The following is an 18,637-nucleotide window of genomic DNA, read 5'->3' as shown; positions in this document are numbered from 1 at the left end:
TAAATGTACCAACAGTCGCCCATCAGTGCTGTGGGGCCTTGACAAATCAAAGTCCTTCCAACTGTTCAGCAAGGGTGGGGGCCCGGCCCGGCCCTCCCTTGGACAAAAGTTCATGTGCATTTGCTGGATCAGAAGGAATGTCATGAGTCCATTTAAACTCAGCTTTTTATACCAAAAGCTCTTTCTCTGTTTTCTTGGGCCTCTGATACTTGCTTGAAACAGTATACGCTAACCATTGTAAGGGTGTTTTCTGAATCTATTTACAATTTTAGACTGCTATAATGAGCCGCCATCTTTTTTTCTAGTTCCTGGAGGAGCTGAGCTTATGGAGTAGAAATAGAGATATTGTAGTACTGCATGGGGGATTTAGCAAATCACCATGTATCAGTTGTTTGGGTTTCTTAATGCCTTGTCGATATTCCAGAGGCCAGACTCTGGACTTCAAGGCACAAGTTGATCATCGGCACCATCTAGTGAAGTCACCATATGTTGTTTATATATGTAATAATTAGAATATTAATTGCATTTTCTTGTGGTGCATCTAGAGACCATGGCAAGTTAAGAGATGGGGCACTTCATAAATCTTTGCTGTTGATTTTTATTTCAAATGAGTGCTCTCATGACTTGGGATGCTGTACTAGATGAGGGTAAAAAAAAAAAAAATTTAAACACTCTAAGTGAATCGCCTACCAGACGAAAGGGTGCGTCAAGGGAGATGTTTTTAGGAATATTCTTGAATTTACCTTGAAGCACTAGCTGATGAAAAATGTGCTGCCCATTTTTTGTGAGGGGTAAGCTATTGCAAATACATTTGTACTCAGATCTCTGTACTGACTTCCAGGTTGTTTCCAAATGTAATTTAGGATGGTGATCTGAAAAGCCCTGGATGATCTGGAACTACATTAGGTGAGAAGTAATTTCCATTAATGCCTTTTTCATGGAGTTAAGATTGGACAAAAGGTCCTTGTGATCATTTCCTGGGTTTGAAATCTCCAGGGATGGCAGCAGAACAGTCTTAATTGAAGGGCCCTACCTTGGCAATTCAATCCCTTTGATGGTCCATCAGAGTACTAATGAGCTTCAAGACAAAATAAAATATATTTGTTAGATTTTCTGAAGGGTTTTTTATCTTCGTCTTTTTATTCCTAAAAAATGACAGCATGGCTGCTAACATTTCTGCAGATAATAGCCATGGGTTCTTGGTTGCATTGTAGATAGTTTTATTTAAGAACACTTATTTTAAAATGAGTACTTAGATACATTAGTGATCAGCTCTCTATACATTTATAAAAAAAAATTATTTACTTTGGCTACCAAACAGTCATCCGATAGTAATGGTCTCTGGTCACCACTGATCTGAGCTCAGTTTAGACTAGCAATACCATCCCCTGAGCATCTGCTTTCCAGAGACAACTTATTTTTTGTTTGTTAGTTAGGTAACAGGACTTCTATCTTAGTCTGTCAGTTTGCTATACTGAAATGAACATTTTTTTTAAAGGAAAGAGTTCTTGTAAATCTATATAGCCATTTTTGATAGTAGTAGTGTTTATGGGCTTATCTGAAACCTTCCTTAAGCCAAAATTTTCTTATTCTAAAGTGGAATTAACAGCTACATTAGATTGATTCATAAAACTGGGTTTAAAATGTATGAATGGGTTCTCTTTGTAGAAGTGAATTACAGCAGATCGTCCATTCATGAATTCTTTCCACTGCAGAATATGTGAATGAAGATGACTCATCCTGAGCACATTTTGTAATAGTCACAAGTTGCAGCTAAGGGCTATTAAATGTTACTTGACATAATAAGAGAGACCATGTTATATATGGCTCTGCAAAAGGAAAATTGCCGTATTCATAAAATGAGAACATGTACAAATTAGAATGGATCATAAATACTTCATGTTTTGAAATGAATAAAATATCAGTGTAAGGCAAGTCTCTGGAAAGAAAAATAATAAGCAACCTTGCTTTGGTTTAATTTAGTTTAAGGAATAAAATATGCATTAGGGAGAGGAAGTTTACATCCATTATGAAACAGTGGTAATGTGATGCTATAGTTAGCAGTGTATCTTTCTTTCCATTAAGAAAAGGAGTAATTGTGGCACCTTAGAGACTAACAAATTTATTTGAGCATAAGCTTTTTGTGAGCTACAGCTCACTTCATCGGATGCATTCAATGGATGCATTTCCACTGAATGCATCGGATGAAGTGAGCTGTAGCTCACAAAAGCTTATGCTCAAATAAATTTGTTAGTCTCTAAGGTGCCACAAGTACTCCTTTTCTTTTTGCGAATACAGACTAACACGGCTGCTACTCTGAAACCTTTCTTTCCATTATTAGCTTAATTTTGAGTCCCCAGCCACAGCCCTGTCCAGTATCCAAAGAGTTAAATCAATAAAACAAACCTCTTTTCTGAGTCCCATTTCACGAGTGGGCTCCTGCCAGTGGAAAATTTTGTGAAAAAAAAGTTGTAAATTAATTAAATAGGGCATTTCTGAATTCTGAATGTAACTGATCAGAACTTCTGCATTTTTTGGGGAAATCTTATTTCTTTTTCGAGTAGTGTCCCTATGGGTGCTCTGCTTCAGGTGCACATATGCCTCTAAAGCCCTTGATCAGCGATTTCTAGATAGTAGTGTTTGTTTGGCCCATGCATGCATCCTATGCCTCCTCATGGCAGACACCAAGGCTATACAGGGTGCTTGGGCAAACTGCCCTCAGTTCCTTCTCTACTGCCTTGCCCCGAGATGGAACATTAGCATATCTCTCTGGAGCATACTCAGCCTTTTCTCTTTTCTTCAGTGTTAGTTTATGGTAGTAGGTTGTTGTTTAGTGTTTAGTATGGTTGATTAGTTTTGGGTGAGAGGACTGTTTTTCTACTCTCTTTTCCCCTAGGAAACTTGTGTTTTCCTGGCAAGGTAATGCTTGGTTCGACAGGCTTTAAATGCTGCCTCTCTTGCCAGGATGCTACACCAATAAGCGACAGGCATCCAAATGTGTATATATAGCCTCGATGTCTGCCAAGAGGAGGCATAGGGTGCATGCATGGCCTGAAGGGACGTTGTTAGCTAGAAATTGCTGATCAAGAGGAGCATATGCATCTGAAGTGGAGCACCCATAGAGACCCATATCTTGAAAAACTACAGTTACTGCCAGAGGCAGATTATGGGTTTGTGGGGCTATGGGGCCCTGGGCCAGAGCATGTGGGGGGCCCTCCCCACCCCTTCTGCCTGAATTCTCCCCTCCCACCCATGTTCCTGCGGATGAAATGGGGTCGGGGTGTGGGACCTCTTGCCAGGGAGCTGGGTTGGGGCCCTGGGACTTCCCCTGCCCCCCTTGCGCTCCTGCTGGGGATCTGGGTCAGGGCTCGGGGTCTTGCCCCACTCCACCCGGCATTCCTGCTGAGGAGCAGGGTTGGGGCGTGTGGGCTTCCCCCACTCCCCAGCAGGAGCACCAGGCGAAGCGGAGCAAGCCCCCGCACCCTGACCCCACTTCCCAGCAGGAGCACCGGGCAGAGTGGGTAGGGGTACAGGGATGCCCATTTTTATGGGGAGCCCCCAATTGGCTGGGGCCCCTGGCACTAATCCGCCACTGCTACTGCACAGGGTGAACAATTCCTTCTTATGCCTTTCCAGCTCCTTAATAGTGAGAGTGTGTGTGTGTATATAGACACACGGTAAGTTTCCCTGTTGCATTCTAAATAGAAACTAAACAATTAAACTTTGGATAAAGGTTTTATAAAAGACCTGTTTTATCCTTCTTTCCAGTAACAGCTTAAAATCAGATGGCTAAAAGAGGAAATGAAATATGTATTCCATCAAACCACTTTCTCGCTAAAGGAATAATAAGTTGGCTATAGATTAATGTTGGTAGGAGAGATGAATGATTTTCCAATCACAGATTTCTGTTTAAAGCATGTGCTTAATTAACAGTATTACAGCATAAATGGACAGATCTAAAAGCTAAGAAATTAAACAGAATTCAGATTTCTTCATCTGAGCTGTTAAAATATTGTGGTGATAGGTGTTTTAGGAATCTGTGAAATGAAATAAAAATTAACATGAGATTATGATTTTCTGTATTTATTCAGTATAGTATGAAGCAATCACCTCATGTTTTCTTTTTAGGTGTCTACAATGTACTCAGTTTTCATTAGCGTCTGTGGGTATGTCTACATAGCAAAGAAAAACCTGTGGCAGGTCCTTGCCAGCCAACTTGGGCTCACGGGCCTTGGGCTGCAGAGCTGTTTCATTGCTGGGTAGAATTCTGGGCACGCCATGGTGTCCTATAGACTGGTTCCAGCCCAGGTCCAGAAGTCTGTACAGCAGTGAAACAGCCCTGCAGCCTAAGCCCTGTGAGCCCAAGTCAACTCGCATGGACCAGCCGCGGGTATTTCTTTACTGTTGTAGACATACCCTGTGTGTCTAGCTTTCCTCCCTCTATCTTCATCCAATCTGCTTTTTTGCCTTACCCTCCCATCCCATCCCCCCATGAACTTTATACCATGAACTTTAGGGGCATTTGACTGAAATACCAGCATTGGGTCACATACATTTCATTAGTGTGTGCGTACTATGCACGTGCACACTTTCATGATCATGTCCATGACACGTGTCTTACAGTACTGATGCTTCCGATTGTATGTCCAGCCCATTTCATTCCTTGTTATGACCCCATTGCTAGAAAGGAAGTAGCCCAACACATTTCTCATTGCGGAGCTAAAGAGGCAAAACTGAAATAGAAATTAAGAAGTGAAATTGATCCAAATAAGAATGTGATTGGGATTTTTTATTAAAAAAAATCCACGCCAGTGGACTTGCACTTAACTGATTTAAATGTGCACACGTGAAAAAAAAGTTGCAAGCAGATTTTTTTAAAATTCTTATTTGATGTTTTCACTTAAGGTATGTTACATTGAGAACACTTCACTCTCATAGTATTTCCTATGGCATCATATAATGAAATCTCATTGACATGAGATTCTTTTTAAACAAAGATAACATATTTTCCTGTTTACTGAACAGAAAAATACTTTTTTCCGCAGTTTAATCATCTGATGAGAATCCCTCCTGAGGGATTGTCTGAATAGGGGCTTTAGTCTGTATTAATTTGAGTTGGTCCAGTCTGAAAATCCTTGCATACACATGATGCAATTCCTTAGAATTTATTGCAAACTCTGTAGTCCTTTTTTTAAATGTACTAAGTTCAGTATGAATTGAGTTAGTGCAGTCTATTGTTTATTCGCACACAATGCTGCTATACACTACTTTGTACTTCAACTGCTATGCAACACTGCTTTGTGGATGTCTGTTACTGACCTGTCTGTTTATTTGGGTGCCTGCCACTGCTCTGGGGTCAAGTTCACTGCATGTCCCCTTGTCTATTTAAAGACTGGCACGGTGCCAGGATCAGCACACTTGGTCCTGGGTTCCAATATATTGGCATTACAGCAATATGCCTTGAGCAGCTGCTTGGAGCCATGCTGAAACCCTAGATTTCATTGCCATCTGGGGAGAAACATGAGTGCAGCATGCCCTTGGGGCCAGCCACTGCTATAAAGATGTGGTTTTGGATATTGCTAGTCAGATATCCACGAGGGGTCATAACTGGGATGCTGACAAGTGCCAGATAAAGTGCAAACAGCTCAGGAGAACTTGCATTAAAACCAGGGAGTCAGGAAACAGTCCAGCCATGGAAATGTAATCTGTCCAGTTCTTGAGGAGCTGGGTCAAAATTTGAGCAATTGCACCACTGCCAAATCCAAGGACATTGTGGACTCTGTGCCCCTCTTCCCAACCCTGGAGGACAAGCGTCAATGAAGGAGGAACATGAGGAGGGCAGTGAAGAGCTCTTCCCAGAAAGCCAGAATCTCCCCTGGACTCAGAACCTTGAGGACGATCGTGTAGGAAGCAAGTCCTATTTCCACCCAGAAACCCAGCCCCAGATTCTGGAGGTAGATCCTCCTCGACATGTAAGTATCTGTCTTTACAATTTATTGTTATACAGTAACTCCTCACTTAACGTTGTAGTTATGTTCCTGAAAAATGCTACTTTAAGCAAAATGATGTTAAGTGAAACCAATTTCCCCATAAGAATTAATGTAAATGGGGGGGGTCAGGTTCCAGGGAAATTTTTTTCACCCGACAAAAGATATATACATATACAGTATAAGTTTTAAATAAACAATTTAATACTGTACTCACCAATGATGATTGTGAAGCCTGGTTGAGGCAGGGGCGTAGTGGGCTCTGGGTACGGCGGCTTGCACCCCTCCGCCTGCCTAGCACTCCTGCAGGGAGTAGGATTGGGGTGCAGGGGCTTGCCCCGTTCCACCCGCCTGGTGCTCCTGATGGGAGTGGGGTCAGGGAGCACTGCAGGGAGTTGGGGAGCACTGCAGGGGTTGGGGAGCATGGCAGGAACACTGGACAGAGTGGGGCGAGCCAAACAACCTTATAATGGAACATTTCACAACTTTAAACGAGTATGTTCTCTAATAGGTCAGCGACCTAATAACAAAACAATATTAACCAGGACGTAATAACAAAACAATATTAACCAGAACGACTTTAAGTGAGGAGTTGCTGTATTCACTTCCACTGTTCCTAATAAGCAGACAGACATACGGTGGAAGAGAGATAAGATAGAAAAGGTGGGGCAAATACAACATTTGTTGATGTCTTTGGAACACTGGGTGGCTGGTCAATCACAAATGGATGCTTTGACTGGCAGACCAACTATGGCACCTGTTGCTTGGATGCTGGTTTATATTCCAGTCAGGAACATCATCTGGTTGGGTTTGTTTTCCTTAGACAGAGCAGGTTTGGGTGGATGCAGTTTAGTTGATTTCAGAGTTCAACTGAAACCTGAGATAGAAGATAGTAGGAAAGAATTAGTGGGCAGAAAGTAACACAACAAGAAAGAGAGGCCAAACAGTATTTTACATGACTGCGATGCTGGCAATTGGGTATTCCCACTAATGACTGGGTGTCATCATGATTTTCAGTACTCTCAGATGAAAATAAAAGTTCCTTAAACAAGGTTAAGGCCAGTTGGCCTTCTTTCTAGAAAAAAATATTTTAGTCTGGTCTGCTTCTTTTATCTTGGGGTCAGAGAAGATGAGATGAGATGAAACAAGACAAGCTGGCATGCAAAGTGGGATAGAGCAATGAATTTTTTTTATTTGGTTTCTTTTTAAGAAACTCAAAATGGGGAGAGAGGATGGTATTATAGTTCACCCCCCTCATTATTTTGTCTACCAATTAGGCCTAATATCCATCACACCAATTTTGGTCCATTAACTTCTGGTTCCAAATCTTCTGTTTTTACCAAGCATGATTTCAACAGTTCTTGAATCTTCTCAGCAGGTCCTTTCTGTCGTTTCGACTAATTTAGACTCTCTCTCTGGTTTTCTTACAGTTGTTGTCAAGGTTCCTTCCCCACTCTGAACTCTAGGGTACAGATGTGGGGACCTGCATGAAAAACCCCCTAAGCTTATTTTTACCAGCTTAGGTTAAAACTTCCCCAGGGTACAAACTATTTTACCTTTTGCCCCTGGACTTTATTGCTGCCACCACCAAGCGTCTAACAACTGTATAACAGAGAAAGAGCCCGCTTGGAAACGTCTTTCCCCCCAAGCCCTACACCCCCTTTACTGGGGAAGGCTTGATAAAAATCCTCACCAATTTGCATAGGTGAACACAGACCCAAACCCTTGGATCTTAAGAACAATGAAAAAGCAATCAGGTTCTTAAAAGAAGAATTTTAATTGAAGAAAAAGTAAAAGAATCACCTCTGTAAAATCAGGATGGTAAATACCTTACAGGGTAATAGGATTCAAAACATAGAGCATCCCTCTAGGTAAAACCTTAAGTTACAAAAAGACACAAAAACAGGAATATACATTCCATTCAGCACAACTTATTTTATCAGCCATTTAAACAAAACAGAATCTAACACATATCTAACTAGATTACTTATTAGCCCTTTACAGGAGTTCTGACCTGCATTCCTGCTCTGGTCCTGGCAAAAACAACACAGAGACAGAGAGAACCTTTGTTTCTCCCCCCCTTGACATGGTGGTAGAGGTGGGATTTAAAGGTTTTTACCCTTCCGGTTATATTTATGACACTTGTTTATAACATTTATTATTATAAACAACTTTACCTACTTTCATTAACATTTGTTATAATTTGTTGTAACAGTTTATGAACTATCATACTTTTTATAGTCAATCTTACAATTACAGTAAATTCGTAGACCTTATTATTACTACAACGGTCTCCTCCCTTCCCCTCCCATGGTGTATCTGAATAGTGAAGACATTCAGCTGTGCTAAATTCAACAGTTTGAGACAATCATTACAGGAAAAAAAGTTTGGTCAGTATTCTCAGTTTACATGAAGTAGACATGGGCATTGCATGCCCATAAAGGTACTAAGACTACTGCTTCCTGCTGAGTTCTACATGCCCTGTAACAGTCATTTGTACAAGAAAAGAAGTTTACCTTAGCGATAGCTTAGTTGTATAGCTCCAGATGACTTTTCACAGGCTTATACAGACAAGGAGTAGGAGCAATTAAGGCTTCAAACAATCAGTGCAGAACCCAGTCTGTTTTTTTCTGCACTTTCAGCATGTCTGCAGGGGAGATAAAGCAGAAACTAAATTGAGACATTGCTCACTTTTGGTTTGGACGTTATGGGGAATCACTCTACGGTTATTGTTCCCAGCATATCGCACAACTCCCTTCCACACCTTCACTACTTCTGGAGGAAACATCTTGGTGAATAACTTCACAGGGTATCTTGCTGATCTGCCCTTTGCTTTTCTGAATAAGGCTGTTCTCTGCCTTCTACTCACCCACTTCAGTGTAACATCACTGAGAATCAGGACAGCCTAAAAGGGATGTAGAGGGGTTTACTATCTAGCTTGCCCCCTGCTAATGCCTCCAACACCTGATAAGCACTTCCAAGGCACAACCTAAACTGCAAAGCCAAACCCCAAACATAATTCCCAACAGCCACAGAGGCACAACTGCAAACTAAAAGAGCATCTACGGCACACCCACAAATCCTAATCTAGCCCCATGCACCCACCGTTTATCATCTGGAGTTCCCCCAGAGAGGGAAGAATCTCAGGAAGGGGAAATGAGAAATGCATATTAGAAAAATACTATCATAGCCTCTCTGGAATATGAACCAGCACCACTTGGGTGTTTTCTCCTCCTCCCACAGTAGGAGCACCTGCACTGGCCAGACTCTCAAGGACAGGGCCTTTGTCAATGAATGAGCAGTTGGCTAACTTGATGGGGAAGAAACAGAGAACTTGGGATGAACTGTTTGTAGACCTCATTTCCCCTACCCCCACTTCCCAAACATGAAAATAATGGAGAGCCTGAGATTGTATTTGACGTTGGGGAGTTGGGGACAGGGAACTATCGAAAGAGCTTAAGGAGAGAGCATTGAAGTGGCCAGAGACAGCATTGCCACGGCAGAAGACACTGAGTGTGGCCTGCTGTAGCCTGCCTCAGTTTCCACCCTCAATGAGGTCAGAAACAGCCCAGTCGAGAAGAAGCCACTCTGCTTTACAGTAATATATCTCCCTTTAATAAAACCTTCTAAAATAAGCACTTATACAGTGATTTAAAGGCTCTTATCTAAGAGTCTAGATAAAACTTAAGTTCCAAAACAAAAGTCTCTAGGTGCCAGCAGCAGCTACTTCAGCTGTAAGACATCAGGCATCTCCACTGCCTAGAGAGCTCTGAAGTCTTTCCCCTGCTTGTTCAGGAACTCTCCCAGGCCTTGCTGCCTGGCAATCATTTGCCTAATTTGGGCTCCCTGGCAGTTCCTCTCCTCAGGAGCTTCCTTCCCTTTCTTCTTGTATAACTGAAATCCTTAACCATGTTCAGATGCTTCCCTGTCTAATTAACTGTCTCCCAGTTACTCAGTGAATTAATTACTCCCATTCCCTTTAGGATTGCCACCTGTCTAATCACACAAACCCAAACACCCTTGTCCCGCCCCTTCCGTAAGCTTCTCTTATCTTGCTTCTTCCCCTACTGCCTCTCTTCTTCCAGAGACTCTGGCAGCTTTCCTTAGGAATCTCCCTGATCTTTGTAGGCCCTGTCTTGGGGCTCCTCCACTGGAGCCTACTCTGCTTTATGTGGGTCCCACTACCTGACTTCCAACCTGTACAGGTATGTTTATGCTGAATAAAAGGTCGGCAATACAGCCGTAGCTGGCCCAGGTCAGCTGAGTCAGGCTTGTGGATCTAAATATTGCTGTGTAAACATTCCGGCTCTGGGATCCTCACCCCTTGTGGGACCCCAGAGCTCAGGCTCCAGACTGAGCTCAAATGTCCACATTGCAGTTGTACAGCCCCACAGCCCAAGCCTGAGTCAGCGACCCAAGGCAGCCATGGGTGTTTAATTTCTGTGTAGACACACCCTATGAGTCCTGTCTCGGTGCTTTCCCCACCCTCATCCCCAGGAGCCTATCCTGTGGGTTCTTCCTGCAGGAGAGTCCTATCTTCTGTTTTTTCCACCAAATGCATCCGATGAAGTGAGCTGTAGCTCACGAAAGCTTATGCTCTAATAAATTTGTTAGTCTCTAAGGTGCCACAAGTACTCCTTTTCTTTTTGCGAATACAGACTAACACGGCTGCTACTCTGAAACCTATCTTCTCTAGAATCTTTTCCCGATAGACTGTTCCCAGCTCTATTTAAGTAGTCCTCTGAACCTGGAGTCAGTCACTACACCATTATGCCCAGCTGGCATCACTAATTGCCCCGAGTAGCTATCACGGGCAAGTCTGAGCCCACCTGCCTTAAAGGGCCAGCCTTTGGCCGCATCCCTGACAGTATTGTTCTGTCTGTTTCCATTTTCTCATAGGTTCCTCATCTTGCTGGCTGCTTAAACTGCTGAGCAAGTCTCTGCACCTCAGCCTCCCGCTCATCGTTAAGACTTTCTCCCTTACTTTCACAACTATTATGCAAAATACAACATGCAGCTATAATTTTAAGCAAAAAAACTCTGCAGCCTCCAACCTAGCCCATAAATAGTGCCACCTTCCTTTAAGGTGGCCAGCACACACGCCACTGTCATTCTGCAGCTACTATAGTTATAGTTAAACAGCTCCTACATTCTCTCCAAGTAGCCTGTGAATGGCTTCCTTAGCCAGGGAAGCAGAGGATAAGCCAGCTCTTTCTGGATAACTGGAGCAATTTCCCTACCATTAATGTCCATGGTGATTCTGGGGGCAAAGAGAGGTGAATTCCAAAAGATTGTGGACCTTTCCAGATCACTCTACATTTATGTTTGTGAACCAGCTCTGGTGGTCAGCCAGCCCTTGGAGAACCATGGAGAAATACCCCTTTCTGTTGATATACTTAAAGGCCTGATATGGGAGATAAATGATAAGCATGTGGTCCCATCTATTACCCCAATACAGTTTGGGAACCTCATGCATGCAAAGCCATCAAAAATCTGAACATTAACAAGTTTTGTAACCCGATGCAACAGTACCTTATGCATGGTATCACATACCTGCATGACAGTGGTTCCAACAGTCGATCTTACGGCAAATTGGTTGTTTACAGACTGACAGCGTTCGGGGATGGCCAGATTCCAGAGTACAATGGTGACCCGCTTCTAAGTGAGTATGGGGCACCGCACATTGGTATGCTTTGCTGCAGCTCTACGGCCACTTCAGCACCGAACTCAAAAAAGGTTGCCTTTGCCATACTGAAATTCTTTTGTCACTGATATTATCCCAGGTCTGCAGAACTATCCTTTCCCACAAATTAACACTAGTTTCCCAAGTCCAGAAACAGTGCTGCATTGTTTGAAGTGGCTCCAGGAAGAGCTCATGTAGTAGCAATTGCTCAGTGGGCTTCTCAGCTTCCTCGTCTTTTCTCCGCTGCTGCTGCAGGACTCACTCCTGAAAACTGAAAATGGTGCTAGCCTGCCCAGAAAGAGAAGACGCATCGGACAAAGGGAGCAGAATCATGGGATTCTTTTGATTTGACCCCAAGTCCAGAATTCGCCACTGGCTTCGGCTTACATTATGCATCCCTCAGTGCGCAGTGAGAAAAATCCCAGCATGCACACAGCTCACCAGCAAAGCTAAGGACCATGGGATATCCTCCCACAATGCCACCTGCTTAGTTCACACAAAGTCCCTGCTGTATATTCACAATGATGCAAATTGAAAGAGGGCACAGCCATCCTGTGTGCACGTTATCACTATGGCTTATGTATTACGCACCAACTAGTGTGAGTCAACTCAGTGAGAACTAATCTCCCTGTGTAAGCATGGTAAAAGTTACACTGCTTACATCTGCTGAATAAAAATAATTTGTTGTAGAAAGGAAGAAAAGGAAATGTAGTTGACAGGAAAATTACTTAGTAATACTTTTGGTAGTAGTAATTAGGGCTGCAAAGCGTTTAAAAAAATTAATCAGAATTAAAAAAATTAATCGCACTGTTAATAATAGAATACCACATATTTAAATATTTTTGGATGTTTTCTACATTTTTCAAATTGATTTCAATTATAACACAGAATACAAAGTGTACAGTGCTCACTTTGTATTTATTTTTGATTAAAAGCATTTGCACTGTAAAAAAACAGAAATAGTATTTTTCAATTCACCTAATACAAGTACAGTAGTGCAAACTCTTTATCATGAAAGTTGAACTTACAAAATGTAGAATTATGTACAAAAAACAGCATTCAAAAATAAAACAGTGTAACATTTTAGAGCCTGCAAGTCCACGCAGTCCTACTTCTGTTCAGCCAATTACTAAGATAAACAAGTTTATTTACATTTTCAGGAGATAATGCTGCCTGGTTCTTGTTTACAGTGTCACCTGACAGTGAAAACAGGCGTTCTCATGGCACTGTTATAGCCAGAATTGCAAGATATTTATGTGCCAGATGCCTTAAAGATTCACATGTCCCTTCATTCTTCAACCACCATTCCAGGGGACATGCGTCCATGCTATGATGGATGATGTTATCTGCTTGATAACAATCCAAAGCAGTGCGGACCGACGCATGTTCGTTTTCATTATCTGAGTCAGATGCCACCAACACAAGGTTGATTTTTCTTTTTTGGTGGCTTGGGTTCTGTCGTTTCTGCATTGGAGTGTTGCTCTTTTAAGACTTCTGAAAACATGCTGTACATCTCATCCCTCTCAGATTTTGGACAGCACTTCAGATTCTTAAACCTTGGTTCGAGTGCTGTAGCTATTTTTAGAAATCTCACATTCGTACCTTCATTGCGTTTTGTCAAATCTGCAGTGAAAGTGTTCTTAAAACGAACAACATGTGCTGGCTCATCATCCAAGACTGCTATAACATAAAATATCTGGCAGAATGCAGGTAAAACACAGAGCAGGGCACATACAATTCTCCCCCAAGGAGTTGAGTCACAAATTTAATTAATGCATTATTTTTTAGCGAGCGTCAGCATGGAAGCATGTTCTCTGGAATGGTGACCAAAGCATGAAGGGGCATACTAATGTTTAGCATATCTGGCACCTAAATACCTTGCAACACCGGCTACAACAGCGCCATGTGAATGCTTGTTCTCACTTTCAGGTGATACTGTGAACAAGAAGCAGGCAGCATTATCTCCTGCAATTGTAAACAAACTTGTTTGTCTTAGCAATTGGCTGAACAAGAAGTAGGACTGATTGGACTTGTAGGAGCTGAAGTTTTACATTGTTTTGGTTTTGAGTGCAGTTATTTAACAAAAAAAATCTACATTTGTAAATTGCACTTTCACGACGAAGAGATTGGACTTCAGAACTTGTATCAGGAGAATTGAAAAATACTATTTCTTAAAAAAAGGGGGAGTACTTGTGGCACCTTAGAGACTAACAGAGATTTATTTGAGCATAAGCTTTCGTGAGCTACAGCTCACTTCTTTGGATGCATTCAGTGGAAAATACAGTGGGGAGATTTATATACACAGAGAACATGAAACAATGGGTGTTACCATACACACTGTAACGAGAGTGATCAGGTAAGGTGAGCTATTACCAGCAGGAGAGCGGGGTGGGGGGGGAGAGAAACCTTCTGTAGTGATAAGGAAGGTGGGCCATTTCCAGCAGTTGACAAGAACGTGTGAGGAACAGTGGGGGAGGGGCGGGGGAATAAACAAAGGGAAATAGTTTTACTTTGTGTAATGACCCATCCACTCCCAGTCTTTATTCAAGCCTTACTTAATTGTATCCAGTTTGCAAATTAATTCCAATTCTGCAGTGTCTCGTTGGAGTCTGTTTTTGAAGTTTTTTTTTTGTTGAAGAATTGCCACTTCTAGGTCTGTAATCGAGTGACCAAAGAGATTGAAGTGTTCTCTGACTGGTTTTTGAATGTTATAATTCTTGACATCTGATTTGTGTCACTTATTCTTTTACATAGAGACTGTCTGGTTTGGCCAATGTACATGGCAGAGGGGCATTGCTGGCACATGATGGCATATATCACATTGGTAGATGCGCAGGTGAACGAGCCTCTGATAGTGTGGCTGATGTGATTAGGCCCTATGATGGTGTCTCACCATACAACAGAACCACTAACCCAGGAACCTATCCTTGCAACAAAGCCCGTTGCCAACTCTGTCCACATATCTATTCAGGGGACACCATCATAGGGCCTAATCACATCAGCCACGCTATCAGAGGCTCGTTCACCTGCGCATCTACCAATGTGATATATGCCGTGCCAGCAATGCCCCTCTGCCATGTACATTGGTCAAACTGGACAGTCTCTACATAAAAGAATAAATGGACACAAATCAGATGTCAAGAATTATAACATTCAAAAACCAGTCGGAGAATACTTCAATCTCTCCGGTCACTCGATTACAGACCTGAGGGTGGCTATCCTTCAACAAAAAAACTTCAAAAACAGACTCCAAGGAGAGACTGCTGAATTGGAATTAATTTGCAAACTGGATACAATTAACGTAGGCTTGAATAGAGACTGGGAATGGATGAGTCATTACACAAAATAAAAACTATTTCCCCATGTTATTTTACCCCCCACCCCACCCCACCCCCTCCGTTCCTCAGATGTTCTTGTTAACTGCTGAAAATGGCCTACCTTGCTTGTCACCATGAAAGGTTTTCCTCCTTCCCCTCCCTCCCCCCCGCTGCTGGTGATGGCTCATCTTAAGCGATCATTCTCCTTACAGTGTGTATGATAAAACCCATTGTTTCATGTTCTCTGTGTGTGTATATAAATCTCCCCACTGTATTTTCCACCAAATGCATCCGATGAAGTGAGCTGTAGCTCACAAAAGCTTATGCTCAAATAAATTTGTTAGTCTCTAAGGTGCCACGAGTACTCTCTTTTTTTTTTTTTTTTTTTTTTTTTTTTTTGCGAATACAGACTAACACGGCTGCTACTCTGAAACCTATACATTTAATGAAATAGATTTTACAGGGATATTGAGCTATTTGTTTAAAAAAATAGGGACAGCTGTCATTAAACCTTTTTGTTTTTAATGGGAACTACATAGTAGCCACTTTTTGCACCAGCTGTCCTGGTCCTGGATCTTCATCAGTGGAGGTCACCTTAATCTTCAAGACTCATGATATCAGTTACCTTGTTGTCACTCTTTTTCTCGTAGATCACTTAGTAAACCAGCTACTCTGTCCTACAAATTTTTCTCCACTCTTTCTTGATGAATAACAGATCCTTAGCCTGTCCCCTCCTGCTATTTAAGTTTTCTCTCTGTTCTAACTTGCCTAAGAAAACGGTCTTCCCAGTTTCTGCCCTAGTCTGTTTACTAGGAAGGGGAAGTACTGGTGGTACTTTATTGTCATTAAAATGGAGATAGGGCAAAAAAATATACCATTAGATTGTCTTGTATGTCTCTGAAGCCTACACAATTCAACAGATCCCAATTCAAAGTGCATTCAGTTAAATGTATGGCATTTTTATGAACAGAAAGAGATGAGAACATCTCCTTTGAAGAAAAGAAAATTTGGCTTTTCCTGCAGTTATTCACCAAAGTATCATAAATTGGATACCTTCTACTTTCTGGACATACCCTATGGGTGTTGCTTTCTTGGAACAGTGGTGCCTTCCTGACTTTCTCCTATCCTCCTAGCCAGATATGTGGGTTAATATTAAAATACCATCCATGATTAAAATACAGAAAATAGAAGTTCATTACCTCCCAAAGGAAGTTCATTACCTTCCCATTAATTTCAATCAAAACTCTGGAATGCCCTGAAAATAAGTATTTTGGATAAAAGCAATAATGTGTATAGTTGATTTGCTTAATCATGACCTACCTGTATGCAGATTTTATTCCATTTTTTTGAGTATTAAGAAATTCACAACTGGAGAAAGAAGATTCCTCAGATCAGGGTTAGTTAATTGTGGACTGCAGGCTAAATCTGAGACTGTATAAACAGAGACTGTATAATAATTCCATTTAATTGAATACCTCCTCATTCAGTTGTACTGTTTGATGGGATAGGGTGGTAGTCTTTGATGTGCAACAGATCTGTCTAAGCACTTCTGTAGCTTATGTATGGGGTTGGAGCACCTTGGATGGCATAGACTTCCCCAGTTAGTAGAGGCTGATCATCTGCTGCAGAGTCCAAGATTTTATTTTATATTTTGAAGACTATATTGATTAAAGAGTAGGCCTGTAACTGGCAAAAAAGATTGCATTATAGTCCCAGAAATAATTGAAATAAACTTATATTTGATATTTTGGGCAAGGAAACCTGTATCTTCTGTTTTCTCAGAGGTTTGGGCCAATATAGGACAGAGTTGATTGGTTTATTGATTGTAAAACCCTACAGGGATTCTGTCCTCTCCAGGCAATTTGCCTCTGTGAGGGGATTTGATGGCCTCCTTTTATTTTCTCAGTTTGAATGGGTGTGCACTCCCCCATGGAAAAGCCTGGGATGTTTTTGAAGGGACTCTTCAGGAGTGGTTGGAGATGATCACGCTTCACAGCTCTCTTTCCTTTGATCTATTAATCCTCAGACTTTTTGGATGAAGCTGATGGGGTTTTTCCAATTCTGAAGGTATCTGCTTTGTTTAAGCATTTTCCCCTTTCATTCTTTCTACTATCCTTTTATAAGATAAGCTTCCCTGTTCACTGCAATCTACTCATGGGTAGATTTAGCAGTCATTTTAACAGTATATATTTAAATTGGCCACCCTAGTTTGTGAGCAGCTACTACATAGCCTTGATGCCAAAGCTAGACAGATGGGAGGTGAGCAGTGGTTCATCAGTGTGAATTTAGGGCTAATGGAAAGTGTTAGATTGACAGCACTGTTTATCCACATCCTTGTAGTGCTCACAGCTCCTACTGGTGCCTCTTTCTCAGCTCAAGTCCCAAACTTAGATTACATTATCTGCTTATAATAAGTAAAATTCTCAGTTCTTTCTTTGTAGCACTTTCTAGTATCTGTCACTTAGAGTTGATACTTCATGGTATCTTACAGACAGAATTTAAAGAGATATAGACGTCTTGGTTTTTGTTGTTGCTGCTGCTGTCTCTTGTAATTACTGTAGCTGCTGGAAGCCTAAAATAAAACTTCCAAGTCTTAGCTATTATGTAAAGAAAGAGTGGTGCAACTATTCCTGGCATCGGGGACTATTGATTTACTGCAGTCTGTCAATGTTAGATGGACATGCTGCTACGTCAGTGGTGCACTCTATTGTTTCAACTGCTGTGGCCTTCGTATTTGATCCTGGCAGTGCTTGCGTCAGTGATGCATATCATTGCCTGTGTGATGTCAAAGTGTGGGTGTTCAGTTACAGAGACATAGTTAAACTAATGTGCTGCAGTAAATCCTGAACACTATTTCCTCCTGGGAATAACAAAGAGAGAGTGATTCATCCTTGTTCACATTAGACTAATGCTAAGTATAGCAGCGTTCATGACCTGCAGCATCCACACAGATTAGTATCACAACTACCGCAGCTTGCTAAACATGGTGTCAAAATAGTGTTTGTTTAAAAAGAGGTATTTATATGTACCTGCTTCCCAAGGGTTCACTGATTATCAGCTAAAGGTAAACCCTCCTAATCAGAAAATATATGGTTAAAGTAATTCTTTAAAACTTAATTCTATTAATTAAAATGTAAACAGCTTTCAATTATAAGAACTTCTGTAAATAATCAAATCAGATTATGTAGAACTTAATAGACTGCAAAAAAAAAATCAGAGTATACATCATGTAAAACAGTAAATGAAGTGTTTCTCTGTGGGGTATTCCACTGAGAACAGTCGTCATTTTCTCCTTTAAAATGAGCTACTTCTACCCCTTGTTTTGACAAGCTTTTGAATCCACTTGTAGTACGTATTTTAAAAGATAAAACTCTTATCACAGAAAAAGAAGTGCAGTGTTTACAAGAAGAAATCACTGTGCTGCATACCTGAAGCTTCCCTTTTTTCCTTTCTCAGTAAGTCATGTGATGATGATCATGTGACTCGGTCAAAGGAGCTTTTCCTCAACCAGCAAAAAAACGAAAGCATTCTCCCAGTTAAAGCTGCTAACGTGTCCAACCTTGGATCACTGGATCTTGTTTACTCTTCTGCTATTGCAGTAAAAACAAAATGAGTGGTAAGATTTGCTGACTGTATTTTGAAAGAGAGTT

The 18,637-nt window shown here is 41.5% G+C and overlaps 1 protein-coding gene across 8 annotated transcripts in view; it reads left to right on the top strand.

The window, feature by feature from the left end:
* The window catches only part of FNDC3A (fibronectin type III domain containing 3A), a 219,804-nt gene that overhangs the window by 127,160 nt on the left and 74,007 nt on the right, over window positions 1–18,637 (top strand). The window contains exons 2-3 of one of the 8 annotated variants that reach the window (XM_038410980.2): window positions 16,894–17,054; window positions 18,444–18,603. The exons of 6 other annotated variants lie outside the window; for them this stretch is intronic. In XM_038410980.2, coding sequence (XP_038266908.1) covers window positions 18,597–18,603 — 7 coding nt within the window. In that variant the 5' untranslated portion in view covers window positions 16,894–17,054; window positions 18,444–18,596. The remainder of the gene's footprint in view (window positions 1–16,893; window positions 17,055–18,443; window positions 18,604–18,637) is intronic. One more of the 8 variants, XM_038410990.2, reaches the window with a different exon arrangement.

This window comes from Dermochelys coriacea, chromosome 1 (assembly GCF_009764565.3).
Source record: "Dermochelys coriacea isolate rDerCor1 chromosome 1, rDerCor1.pri.v4, whole genome shotgun sequence".
NCBI lineage: Eukaryota > Metazoa > Chordata > Testudines > Dermochelyidae > Dermochelys > Dermochelys coriacea.
Note: the sequence above shows the minus strand (reverse complement) of the source record. Positions and strands in the feature narration are given on the sequence as shown.